This window comes from Antrostomus carolinensis, unplaced genomic scaffold (genome assembly GCF_000700745.2).
Source record: "Antrostomus carolinensis isolate BGI_N321 unplaced genomic scaffold, ASM70074v2 scaffold9100, whole genome shotgun sequence".
Classification (NCBI taxonomy): Eukaryota; Metazoa; Chordata; class Aves; order Caprimulgiformes; family Caprimulgidae; genus Antrostomus; species Antrostomus carolinensis.
Window position 1 is genome coordinate 17490 of NW_010289038.1, and position 14788 is coordinate 32277.

General features: G+C 39.0%; 1 protein-coding gene across 1 annotated transcript in view; it reads right to left on the minus strand.

Moving 5' to 3' along the window:
* Positions 1–14788, minus strand: part of KPNA1 (karyopherin subunit alpha 1) — a 44841-nt gene that overhangs the window by 4220 nt on the left and 25833 nt on the right. The window contains exons 10-12 of the mRNA XM_010168704.2: positions 14407–14532; positions 1809–1936; positions 934–1112 (exon numbers count right to left, since the gene is read on the minus strand). Of these exons, the coding sequence (XP_010167006.1) occupies positions 934–1112; positions 1809–1936; positions 14407–14532 (433 nt within the window). The remainder of the gene's footprint in view (positions 1–933; positions 1113–1808; positions 1937–14406; positions 14533–14788) is intronic.

The following is a 14788-nucleotide window of genomic DNA, read 5'->3' on the forward strand; positions in this document are numbered from 1 at the left end:
AAGAGGCTGCCCAGGGAAGTGGTGGAGTCACCATCCCTGGAGGTGTGCAAAAAACATGTAGACACAGCACTTAAGGACATGGTTCAGTGGACATGGTGGTGTTGGTTGATGGTTGGACTGGATGATCTTAGAGGTCTTTTCTAAACTTAATGATTCCATGATTCTATGCTATAATGAAATCCAAGTCTTAGCCACTCTAGTAAATCTTTAATATAGGGAATTGTAGTAGCTTTCTTGTCTGCTCCTTTTACTATGTATGAAGACTAGAGAAAACAATTCTCTGATACTCTATGGACATTTCTGCAACACTGACATGAAAAGGGAATTTAAAACTTAGAACCAGACAAGAAAAAAAACCTGTTCTGATATAACTCTTCCCTGTAAGTCAGGGTAACCTTGAAGGGAACCATAGTTCAAGAAACTATGTTCAGTGATACTACCCTCTTCTCTACTGCTCTTCATAACCCATTTTTATTTTTCTTAATAAGTACTTGCCAATTGACAAGGAAACTAACCTTAAGAGCAGCAGTCCCTCAGAACCTCAGCACAACAAAGGCAAACAAGGAAGGTGCTGCTGCTTAATTCTACAGGGCAGCAGAGAGGGAAGGGAAAGGTTTGAAACCTGAGTGACAGAACAGTGCACCTGAACTTTTATCTGCTGTGAAGGGAAGGTACTGAGGCTGAATGACACCCAGAAGGCTCCCTCAGAGTCTAAAGAAATTAAGAAAAGATTATCTGCACACAGTCTCCAATCTACATACAGATAAATATAACGTAAAAGATGGAGTACATTGGTATACGGAGACTTGTCAAAGAACAGTTAATTTTCAGATAAGAGTGATTAGAAAATTAATAGAATTTGGTCTACTGAAACTGAAACGGGTCAGTGATCAGTGCTTTAGCCCCTGACTTCCACAGCTGTTTTGCTCATACCATATGCTTCTTCGATAAGGGCGCAGTAAGGATTGATGCCAGTGCCACTGCGTTTGGATTCCTGCTCGCCAAGCCGCAGGATGTTCTCCAGTCCGTTCAGTGCTACTTGTACAATCTTTGAGTCCATTACCGTAAGGAGGTCACACAGTGGTTTGATGCAACCCAGTTCTACTAAATACCTGAAAAATACCACATGGAACCCAGTAAATTGTCTGTAAATTATAACTGATCTAGTCATTTAAACACTTAGTGTGAAGGTCTAAGAACCAAAACAATTAGATAAAATATAAATTCTGCTGAAACAACAAAAATAACTTTAAAATACCTTCTCTGTCTCTTTCTCTACATATGTAGATATGAAATAATAATTTAATTTTGCAACTTAAATTTATAATTATATAACTATAATGTACAAATATTTTCTATTAATATTAACTATATGAATTTAACATATTTATAATTTTATTATTTTATACAAAATTGCATATAAGCATAATGTATTTGGTATAAGTTAAACAGTAAAAACAATGTACACGATGCCTTTGAGAGGCTGAGCTATTCCTCTCCAGACTGCTAATGCACTTTGTTACACTCTACTATGACCCCTAGGAAAGGAGTTTAAAAGTTGCATTTAGTTTTTTCACATAAGAGAAATGGTTCAATTAATGAAATAAGTATGGTAGCTGAAATTCTTAGATGATTTCTCCCTAAAGGAGTGAATGGCTTGTTCACAATTCAGTACAAAGATGTGGTCTCTCTGGAGACAAACACTGGAAGCATATAGAAAGCTTTTACCATTTCTAGGTTACTAGTTTGATTTCTTGCACAAAAACTAATTCACCCAATTGCATTCAAAGATTTGAACTATTCCGTACTTGATCTGTTCAGCAGAGCCTCCAGATGTTGCATTTGTGATTGCCCAAGCAGCTTCCTTCCTTGTCCGAAACTCAGCCGTTTGCAAAATATTGATAAGAGCTGGAAAGATATGGGCATCTATGACTGTCTGCAAAAAGAAATGACACATCAGGGTTATAATAAAAATTAGAAACAATTTCCTTGTCCTGAACTAGTTAATATCTATGCTTAGCACAATACGTTTAACAATGAAATGTTACTTATCAAGGGGCAAAAAAATCAGTTTTCAGCTTTACATTCAAAGCCCTAGTTATGACCACGGTCTGTGCTTATCCCAAAAGAATTCAAAACACATTCAGACTGAAGGGACTGCCATATCTAATATGTTACTTAATCATACTTTGACAGCAAAAGAATACCATACTTCCCTTATTTTTCCAGGTAGTGAACCACTCAGCTATTAAGTCTGCAAACCACTAAGTCATTAAGATCCCCTAAACAGAGAAAAAAAACTTCATAAGCCTGTGTGTCATACTGCATTTCCACTGGGTGAGACAACAGAGCAAAGGGAATGTATTTTAAGAACTCCTCAAAACAAGCAAACACCAATATAGCCTTTCCCAGTGAAAAGACAAAGCAATGGGTGGTTCAGTGGTACAGGTAACTGCTCAGCTCACCAAACTGATACCAGTCAAATGAGTACCTAGTCAGCAGCTCAAAGTTTCTAGTAACTTTGCCTGGAAAGAGTATTTTGCAATAGGACACAAATGAAACCAGTTTGGCTACAGGCATATGACGAGGATCTGAAACGCTTTCATAAGGATCATCCAAAGAAGCAAGAGCTCAGGATTACATTTTAAACTACCTTTTTACACATGTAAGTAATCACAGAACTGGTAAAAGCAAACTCAAAGGAAGCCAAAGAGATCCTCTCAAGCAGCTCCACAGACTAAAACTAACAGATGACATACAGCAAAAAGCTATAGTCAGGTCACAGTGTGGGTGCTTATCCAGTGAAAAAAAACAACTGTGTGATATTTCTTTTACCCTTCCTGTTTGTCTGGGCATCCACACTGCATCTACGTTGTAAATCCACACCATGTATCCACTGTATCAACAGTCTCAGGAACAGTCTCCTTTATCACAGAATCTACACTGCTGGTACAGCAATCCGGGGCCCTCAAGGAAAACCACTTATACTTCCATCATGCCATGTTATATTAGATTTGTATTTCACAAAGAATATTTAGCAAAAAGTCCTTAAATGAAATTTCTGAACATGAATGCTGAAAGTTAATAGGTCATAAACAGGAGCCAGTTATTTAAAAGAAAGATAAAAGACAAAAGAAAATACCTTAAAAAACCAGGATGCATTCCCCCCCTTACATTTTACTGGGAAAACCACTTAATTTTTAAAAATACACAAAAGACACACACTGTATGGGTATGTGGAACACGAGAGCATCTGCTTCATTAGGGTTATCAGATCAAGGACCTTTGCAGCTCAAGGAGATATAAATAACAGAAAAGTAATAAATAAAACACACGGTGACACAAACCTGATAGACAAGGGATAAGAGAGACAATCACAAAGAGAGAAAGTCTCCAGGCACTAATTAATGGGCCATTAAGAAACTACAGGCACAGCTTTGCAGAGAGGCTGGACTGTGTAACTGATAAGACAGGGACAAGTAGGACTGTGCAAAACTTTATAACGAATCTTTTCCTAACTATCTTACCACATAACCTCATCTCCAGCCCACCTGACAGCTGTAAAGATTAGATGCTAGCAACTGAGACCAGCGTGAGTGAATTTGGGCCAGGAGCTCCATCAGACCTCAGGAGAAACCCCTGTGTCTGTGGGGCCAGCAACTGGAGCGGGTGAGGGTCTCAGCATCAATAGCTGGTGGGGTCATGGACTAGGGAGTGTGTTCCCGGGCTGTCCAGAAAGGGTGAATTCAGGGCCAGCAACTGGTGTCAGACCGTGGGTGAAGTAGCCCTGGCAACTGGAGCACATGAAGGTCCCAGCATGAACCACTGGGGCAAGGTCACAACCCATAGTGTGGACTGGGGTGAAGCTGAGTGAGGGTCTCAGCACCTCAACTGGAGTGGGACTGCAGGTCACAGGACCCACATGCCTGGGCACCAGCCCCGTGGGTTGGGGGATTCACATTTTCCCCAGATATGGTAGTGAGAGTGGATGATTACAGTGGACATAATCTGCTGGCAAACCTCAAGCTGGACTAGGTGGCAAGTAGGAGGTCCAGGTTCCAGGCATGGACAGCAGGCGAGGCAGAGAGCCCACACTGCTATTCAAGAGAACGTGCATGTCCTTTTCAGAAGGAACTGAATCCACATCTCGCATCTCTGGGTGAGTGCTCTTATTTCTAATTCTACTTATTTCTATTTCCATTTATTTCTATTTCTTATTCTATTGTATAAAAGGCTGTGACCACCTTGTTTACGTTCTGCTCTACAGTGAAGTTGGCTATCTTTACCCAAGCAGAAAAGGTTAAAATAACACGATGAATTGCAGCTTCTCATAAGCCACTTCACTGAAAGAGACTCCAGGGAGAAGCAGATTATCAGTCACTACATTTTTTATGTTTCCTGCTGCTGGACATTCAACATAATTGCTGTCACCAGTTCACCCTAGCATGAGTCCCAGTTAAAGGTACTTAACTGTCCCTCTGTAGTACAATAAAGTTTTTCAACTAGCAGCCTGTGGACGGTTGAAACTCTCAGAGCTCAGATTTAAAAAAAAAAACCCAAAAACATTAGCTAGGTCTGAAAATAGTTTGCTTCAACCTTAATATCTTCACCAGATTTCAAAAATCCAGTTAGTTAAGCTCAACAAGGTGGAAGCATTAACACAGAGAAAGTGCAAGCAGCATCTATTATTTACACTCCATGTCTTGCAGCCTTGCCCACAGCAGTTACTCTTGATTTTACAGGGGAACAACAGTTACTGTGAAACAGACCATGTTTCCCCTTCAATTAAACTCCTTCTAAGTGATAAAATAGTAAACTACTGAAACAGAATTTGGGTTTGGGTTTTTTTTTCTTGAAGAAAAGCAAACCTCAGGCAGAGCAAAACCCTAAAGGACTGTGTCAGAATGAGATACCTAAAACTTCTGAGGATTTAGAAAGTCTTAATACAAATGACCTTTTTTAGCATTACTATGCTCTTGTGTGCCCGACGTGGAAGTGTGTTGAAGACTAAAGTAACATTCTGCATATAAAAATGCTCAGGCTAAGCATAGCTTTCAACAAGATGAACACAGTTAAGAGGTTTCAGTTCAACAAGAACTTTAAAAACATGTGAAAGAAATAAAAAAGATATTTAAAAAATCAGCTTACAAACTAAGGACTGATGTACAAACTACTGCAGATCTCATTCTTTGTCACCTGTCCAAATGTTCCACCTTTCCGTGAAAAATGAAGTGCCTTGGCCATTCATGAAAACAGTGGGCATCTGCCTCATACTTGCCATAAAGTAAAAGATGTTTAAACATTCTTGCTGAGCTGATGATGCACTGGAATGCTTGCACTTATCTATGCCCTCTAAATGTGACCAGAATTTTTCAAACAGTGTAACAGCAGGCCAACAGGGTAACCTAAACTTAAAGAAACACTCCAAAACCTGTATTGTTTTCTATGGATTTTTCCCATCCAAATTACTCTTATGCTTGCATACAAGAACAAAACATAGGAACATCCTGCTTCCAACTGCAATCAACACCAACTGCACAGGAAAAGTGTAAACTCTAGTCGTGTCTATTTTTCTTTTTCTCCTTTTTAAGTATTCACAGTTGCAGCAATGAGTTCTGGTTTGACTACACCTGGGTGAGAGGATATGTTCTTGCTTGTCCTAAACACAGCATCTAATAATTTCTGATGCCTCTTCCTTCAAGGATCTTGCTCAAAAACAATCAATCATTCCTCATTCACCTTCTCAGATGCCACTCGTGTTTCTACAGCATTCTGTCACATCTCCCTTCTCTTGTCTCGTAGTCTATGAAGTTGTTCCTCATACAGAATTCAGCTGACATTTTATGGCCCCTCCTTACCACTCACTCCTACCATATCCTCTGAAGCTGGATCTACATACAGAGCAACACTGAAAATTTACATCAGAACAAGAATAAGGATTCCCTTTTTGTCTTTTTTTTACCCCTTTGCTGATGATTTTGAGTATCCACATTGGTTTAAGGCTGTTACTACTAGGCACTGAGGTGGTATCTTAAAAATATATTAGAAATCTCTTTTCTGCATATCAGGTAATCCAGAGCCCATCCTTTAATACATTAAACTAACACTGAAATTTTTGCCCAACTGCATCCATTTGCATTTGTTGGAACTGAACTCCATCCTGACTTCGAACTACAAGTCTTTCAGAAAACTGAGACTGAATTTTAGTTGAAATCTGATTTTTAAAATTTAATTTGAAATTGAACTGAACTGCAACACTTAATCCTTCACCAAATCTGGCCTGCACTTCTGAAGTGTCAACTTTTTTTTCTTTTTTTTTTTTTTTTTTTAAATAGATGGTATCCCTGTGTGGTGGTCATCCAAGAGGGTTGCCTGTCCCTTGGAAACATTCTATCCTTCTTATTTATTTTAATCAAGCTTCTTCACTTTGTAGTATTTAATTTTTAAAGAATGATGCTAGATAAAAGTGAATTTTCAGAGTATTATTATGTTTGCATGCATGTTGAATCTAAATGCAATGTAGTCACTGTTAGGGAGGAGATCTGCAGCAGTAGTATATCAAATTAGTATTTTGAGCTGGTCAATACCAAGCAAATTTGCTTCTCCTCCTTTGGCTTCCCACAAATAAATCACTTTATGGTATGTAAAAATACACATATACATTTAGTAAGCAAGTGTTGACATCATGTGTCTACATATGATTCATCACATAAATGTGAAAGTAACCAAGTCTTAGAGCATTACTGTTTTCCTGCTCCTGCAAGCTCTCTCATTACCTTTAACAAATCAAGATTACAGTCACCACCCTAATTGGCAGCTGTGACTATAGCCCTACTGCTATGATCTCCTCCTCCCAGCTGGAAATGTCAGTTCCTGGCGGCTTCTCAGTTACTTGTGTTCCAGTTACCTTGTTTATTGATTCAATTTACAACTGCTTTTTAAGTAACATAGCAAATATTTGTTAAGCCAAAGCCACTTAACATGACAGCATGAGTACAAAACCACTGCCACCTGAGAGTCAGGAAGGAAGCACTTCAGATCTCAGTTCTAACCGACTTTTATGTTGTTGACACACACCCCTAAGCCTATATACTCAAAATTGCGTATAAAGCAAACTTCTAGCCAGTTTACACAAGGTTGCTACTGCTGTCAGGAAGAACCTGCACTGTAATGAACATCACCTTGTTGAGGTGTCTCCACCTTTTAGGGTCCGTCCAACAACAACAACAAAAAAAAGCAATATACACTGCTGGCTGCTGAGGTTTTCAGGCAGAATAAAGGAATTAAAGGTATTCTAGCTCTGCTGTGCTCAATGTGGTAACATGTATGGGATTCACCACACATAGAAGCCTGAAAACAGACTCCATACTTAAACACAAACTTAAACCTGAAAATTATTTATCTTTTACTTTTGCTGGTCCTCAAAAAATATGACCTTGTAAAGCAATGGCATATTTTGCTCCTGAGACACTTTTTGAAGTCCTGACACCACAAGCATGAGAAGATTTTATACCACTTGTGCAAACTATGGCATAAACCAAACACACTTTACATTTAAGTAATTTGATACACAGTTTGTCCATGTAAACCACAACTCTTTGTGAATTGCATCATTCCTTTTCTACATCCCCAGAGTTACTGTGGTCCTTTTGGAGAACAGTCTCTGACAATTCCTTAGCTTGTAGCTCTACCCCAATCTCATAGAATCATAGAATCACCCAGTTGGAAAAGATCTCCGAGATCATCAAGTCCAACCGTACCTGTCCACTACTAAACCGTATCTCAGAGAACCTCATCTAGCTGTTTTTTAAATACCTCCAGGGATGGTGACTCAACCACCTCCCTAGGCAGCCCGTTCCAGTGCCTGAGAACCCTTTCAGTGAAGAATTATTTCCTGACATCCAACCTGTACCTCCCCTGGGGGAACTTAAGGCCATGGCTTCTTGTTCTATCACTTGTTACCTGGGAGAAAAGACACACACCTGCCTCACTACACCCTCCTTTCAGGTAGTAGTAGAGAGCGATAAGGTCTCCCCTCAGCCTCCTTTTCTCCAGGCTCAACAACCCCAGTTCCCTCAGCCACTCCTCCTGAGGCTTGTTCTCCAGCCCCCTCACCAGCTTCGTTGCCCTTCTCTGGACACGCTCCAGCACCTCAATGTCCTTCTTGTAATGAGGGGCCCAAAACTGGACACAGCATTCAAGGTGCAGCCTCACCAAAGCTGAGCACAGGGGAAAGATTATTTCCCTGGTCCTGCTGGCCACACTGTTTCTGATACAAGCCAGGATGCCATTGGCCTTCTTGGCCACTTCTGCACACTGCTGACTCATGTTCACAGAACATGACACGCTGCTGAACAGCCGGTTTCAACTAACTCCCCCAGGTCCTTTTCCACCTGACAGCTTTCCAACCACTCCTCCCAAGCCTGTAGCATTGCATGGGGTTGTTGTGACCAAGTGCAGGACCTGGCACTTGGCCTTGTTGAACCTCATACAGTTGGTTGCCACCCACTGATCCAGTCTGTCCAGGTCCCTCTGCAGAGCTTTCCTACCCTCAAGCAGATCAACACTTCCACTGAGCTTGGTGCCATCTGCAAATTTACTGAGGATACACTCAATCCCTTCATCCAGATCATTAATAAAGATGTTAAACAGGACTGGCCCCAACACTGAGCCACTTGTGACTGGCCTCCAGCTGGATTTAACTCCATTTATTACCACTAATTTGTAAAAATTTATTTCATTCAAGAGTTTTTAAAGCTGACAGGCAATGTATCATTTGCTACACTTGCCCATGTCACATTTCAGTAAGGATAGGAAACCCTAAAGGATGAAAAAATACAGCACAGATCCTGTGGCTACCATGCCTAACCATACTCGGGTTTCCAGATGTTCTTGTGAGAATTTAAGGTATATTAGAAAATAAGCGATAAGTTTCTTAACCTGTCAACAGGAGAGAACTCCTATGATGTCTTCACTGTCAGATATGGAAGATTGTGTCTGATGTATTGCCTTTCATAGCTTTTCAACAGGTTGCGAAGTTACACACAGAACATTTTCTGAGGTATGTGATAGCCTTTCATACCCTTCAGAAGGGTCGACAGTCAGGATTTAGCTTCAGTTGTGCAGTTCTCCTTCTGACTCCCAGGAAGATGTAGTTCCCCTTCTCCCTGACTGGGGAAGCTATCCACTGAAGTACAGCAAAGCTGTATACAAACTGGGAAATTAACAAACAAAAACTATACTTAGTGACAATCACGACTGCATCAGGATACACACATCCAACCCAAACCTTAAAAGCAGAGAAATAAAGAGGGGAAAGACTGCTGTATTCCACCACACTTTTCTGTCGCCTAGGCACTGTTGATAACACACTCTGAAAGGCTTTCACTTCTACCTTTGGTGGGGAAAAAAAACCCAGACCTCCTGTGCTTTAATATTAGCTACAAAAGAAAGTTGAGCACTTACTCTGACACATTTCATGCACATTAACTTATATTGCCTTAACACAAGAAACAGTTCACAGGATTGTGTTTGAGAGCAAATCTAATGGCTGTACGCTGCTGTCTTATCTTTTAGAAATGGCAGTGAAAGCCTTTGGAGTGTGCTACCAAACAGCATTGCAGGCAGTATGGAAGTGGAAATGAATATAGAAGTCCTTCCCTCTAACTTGGTATTTCTATACTTTAGAGCGGGTGGATGGAGGGAGTGTAACCCAACGCAATCTTAAACAACACTAAATATAGCTCTGTCTGTTAATATTGGTTAGGTTAAATAATCTATTAGATTTACTGAAATACTTCCTTTTCTTCTTGCTGTGCAGAAGGGATGGCTAAATTATGCCTTGTGCACTACCCAAAGTTTCGACAGTATTCTAACATCCCAACTGCTCTGGAGCAACAACCCATTAGTTAGATCAGCTGGTAACTTGCAATCATGCAGTTTACTATGCCAGTCAGACATATAACTTTCAGGAAAAAAATTACTGTGTGCTGAAATTATTCTTGTCTGATTTCTGGCTAAAGATTGTGCATGTTCAAAATCCAATTAGTACCACAGAGACTGGAATAGATCTGGCTACAGTGTTTGACCTCTAGTAGGAACTGTCGAGCAATCTGAAGGGACTGAGGAGAGAGGAAAATTAATTGTTTTAGTTTAAAGCTGCATCTATTATTTTAGAATTCCTCCTGTAAGGAAGACTAGTTCTCAAGAAGTAATGTTTTAATTCATCATAATGTGAAATTAAGTTAGAGAAAGAAAAAAATGCCTCAACTCACAGATGAAATAGGTTCATCCATGAACTTAGATATTCTTTCGAGACAGGAATTACCCTCTGTCCTCTGAAAACAGACTAGGCTTTAGTCTCCATTTTAGTATATGGCCACCTTCAAGAAACACTACAGCATTCTCCAACTTTGCAAGTTATTTTAAAGTGTTTTGCAGCTCAAATATTTACAATTATTTTGACATTGAGTAGGAGTTGTTTGAAGTAATACCTCAGAGGAGGAGTTTTCTGAGAAAAGTAGATGTATCAGCTCTGGAGCTGAAAGGAGGTTTCATCACACCTTGCATCTCACATGACATTCTCTAGGATGAGACAAGAAACTAAAGGATTAGAACCTTTCTGGAATTTGTTACACATCTGTGATGAGACTTTCCTTTCAACACAAGATCATCACTGCAATTACACCTGCAATTACCAATTTTACTTCCAAGAAACAGTGGCCTTGAGATCTTCAATCAAGCAGATTGTAAACATTCTCCAATACCCTTTACTTCACAACTTTCCTATAATAGGCCTCCTTCTGCAGTTCCAAAAATCTAAGCCTCATGATGGACACAACATGCAATACGTCACAATTACTAGGAGAGTTATCTCCTGCTCAGAATCAGAAGCACTATTTTTTTTTAATCTCATTATTATAACTGCCAGTATAGATTAAATTTGGTATGCACTTAGGGCAGTCACTGATTCACTATATAGCACATGAGTGCCTGGAGTTCACAGGCAGCTCAATTTCTCTGAACATGGCCTGAGGGATTTTTAAAAGAACTATAGGTTTCCCTTTTGAGAAACTGCTTCTCACGTATTTTCCCTGGACTTGAGTAATGCACCAACATGCTTCCAACCTTGTCTGTGGCATATCCAAAGCAGCTGCTTTAAGCTGGATTCTTTTAAATCTGCATGTATTTTGGTTATTTGTTTGACACTATGCTTTCTTCCTGATGCAAGAATCCTGAGAAAGCAAGCTTCTACCCACACCACAATTATTTTTCTATGCAGAGTTAAGGGGGTTTTTGTGCTTCTAAATAATCACCTGCTAGAAATGAAGGTGCAATATTAATGGCTCATAGCATTATTTTCCCTCTCCCTGCCTTCCCACCTCACCTTTCCAAGTCACAAAAGCAATTCTAATCTGTTCTCAGCAGAAAGGGAGCTGATCTAAGCTGGTGATAAGACACCTCAAAACTTTTTAAACCTACTAAATGCACACATGCATAGATGTACCTAATGATTTTGTTTAGCTAGATTAAACAAATTCTGTTTTAACAAAGTAGAGATTATTTTATCCTTACTTGTTTTCAAACAAAAACATGACAACAGTTTAGAAGAAAGAGGATTTCCAAGGTTTGAGTTAAGACCCTCCACCACAAGCCTTACTTCTACATGTCTGAGTAGTGGATACCAGGTGTAAGAATACTGCACAAACAAGGACAGGCACTTACTCCTTCACTTGAACAGGACAACATGGTACAGTGAGTACTTATGTAGAAGTCACAGAAGTTAATACACTACTTAAATTGATTCTAGTGCACTAGAATTTAAGTTACCTCTATGACTCTTCACAACTGTATCTTCAGTAGGTCAAGAATATGAAAATAGAGATCATGAAGTTTTGAAAAAATGCTCTAAAAAAACCTTTGCTTTCTATTGCCACTTCCAATCTTTCTCTCTTTATGGAATGACTTGCATGGATATCTGATTTTCTCAAGCTCTTCTTTCTCTTAAGTCTAAAACATTCCTATATGATTGTGAATCTTGAAGCAACTTTGATAGACTTAGGAAAAAACACAAAACTAAGAAAATGTATTGGGCTGGACTGTTTCCCAGAAAATACTCTTAAGACTTCCCAGGAAAAGCAGAAATGGCCTTCTAGAGAAAAAACACTGAGCCTCCCTAATTCTAAGGTGGTAGCAGCATGGATAAAACAGCCAAAGATTCTTCACAGCAAGAAAAGCAAAGCCAAAACCATTTTAACCTTAGTGCAAGCAGCAGAAACTACCTTCTCTGCATTGCTAATTGCACAGCAATTACAATTGCTGATGCAGGAAAAAACAGTGGTACAGTTGCTGATGTTACACAGCACTGTTTGTTAGAAATTCAGCTAATCCACAGATTAACACAAAGCCACAACAAAGGCAGAATCAAAATTCTTGGAGCTCTACCAAGGTTAGATTAAGTAACCATGTCATTCTCTCTCTCTGACAAAAAATCATGATCTTCAGTGGTAAAGTAAAATCTTGACTGAGAAAGCCAGAGTAAATACAAATGTAGGAGGTTTCTTTGCTCACAGTTCCACTTCCAGCTTTGTCACATCCTCACATCAGACAAGAAGGATCTACACAGCTTTTCACCTTCCTAAGTTTTGTTTTCTTGCCTACTCATTTCCTAACACAAGCATCTCTGAAGTCAGATGAGCTTTCACTCCTAATTTCAGGAAGCTTAGCAGAGACTGAGTTATCTTCCACAAAAGTATTAACTTCATTTGCTAAGCTTTCTGAGATGAAGACCTCATTCAAAGTAGTAAGGCTTTACGCTGTCCCTTCAGCAGCTGATGGCAGCAGTTCTTTGTAAGGGAGAATATATAACCAAAAGACTGCAAGTGCCATCTGCAAAGGATGTAACACACTTTTTCCTCAGGAAAAACATGCAGCTTTTTTATAATCTCCTGCGAGTCTTCTGTAAAGAGAAGTAATTCAACCCTTGGGTGAAGAGGGTTAACCACTTCATGCTAATTTTTAATATTCATAATATTAATTCTAATATTCATATAGAATGAATAATCCAGAACCATCAGATATATAACTAGCAAGTGTCAGGCTGCCTTCTAAGGAAAAGGACATGGGGGACAGTAGTATTCCTTGGCCACTTTGGCCAACGTATTATGGGACTTGGTTTACTTTCTGTGCAAATGTGCATTGTTTCTGCCTAGTTACTAATAAGTGAGACAAATATTTCTAATGTCTAACATTTCTATTTATTTCTGTTCCTCAAAGAACAGGTATGTCCAACTGGACTCCAGGCTTCCTCTGCAAACTCTGAAATTACTCGCTGTATCCAGTGAGGGAGAAGAGCATTGAGAAACATAATTCAGAAGAATTAAACCTGATTTACATGAGAAGACTTCCATTCAAATGCCTTAATAGGAACCTTGTATATTTATCAGATAAAGCCTGGTTTCACTGCAATCTGTTTTTCCATAATTTCTGAAAAAAAGAAGGAAGGAGGCATTGTCCTTGAAAGCTAAGCAAAAAATTCCCCTAGTAGATCTGTTCTGAAAAAACTCTTTATCCAGGGAAAACAAAATATATTCAGCAGTTTCTTCTAGCCAAAGAAAAAGTTTTCTCCGGGCAAGAGATGGTCAATCTCTCATTCATACCATCTAGAGACAAGTCCTGGGAACTCTTCCTGATGGCTAACACTAAGTCCAGACACAGAACAAAGATGTTCTCTTTTGGAGGCCTAATTGTAAAGATTAATGTAAGGGAGTGAGGCTTTAATTTGCTTTTGTGTGCTACCACTTAACATGAAGGGACTGCAAAATTTGGTATAATCAGAAAGGATGAATCCCAGTGCAGCGTGTTAGATATCCTCCATTATTGTTCAGTTTAATAAACAGCAATTTTAGATTCGGCTAAGCACAAGTGCCTGCATCAGGAATTATAAGAAAATACAAACAGGAATAAAGTATTTCACCATGTAGGTGTCTGTACCTGGTTGTGAAAGCAAAAAACATAAAGAGTTATTTGATTCCCAAAGTTTGTAGCTTACTGTTTTTGTACTTGAGAAGTTTTATATCTTAGTGATTGTCAAAGGGGTGAAACAAATTATTTAAAATAAGGTTTTCTTGAGCTTAGCCTAATTTCATCATTCTCTAACATCTCCTCCCTCTTATAATCTGTAGATTATGATAAAATTAAATAATTTGAATTTGAGAGATGACTGGGCAATTGAAATATTCTAATTATGCACAGAGCCTATAATGCACTTCTACTTATATATAATGATGTATCTGTGACTCTGTATACATACAAATATGCACTTTATAAACAAAAAACAGTGTACTGCTTGATGTGTTTCTTCTAGCCTGCAAAACAAAGATTACTGATCATAGCTGAAAAGGTTACCTGGATCTGGGCTCTGTTTCCAGCTGTTATATTAGATATTGTCCAGCATGCTTCCTTTTTGATAGATTCTTTTGGGCTGCTTAGCAAGTGCAGTAAACTCTGTAGGGCTGAACAATTCAGAATTACCTGAATACAAATGAAAGAAAAATAAAAACCACAAACCACTAGTTAGAGGAAATTTAGGATAAAGAATCACAAGAAAGGAATACAAAGTATTTAAAACCTAAAAAGCATATATCATCAGATGATCCCAAAAAGTAAAACAAATCAAACATAAACAGAACAAAAACTATCAAGAATAGCTGGAACTGAGATTAAAGTAAAAGCAGGTTTGTGCTCTGAGGTTGTACAGAGAAGTTTTCAGGCAACTGTTTTGTATGTG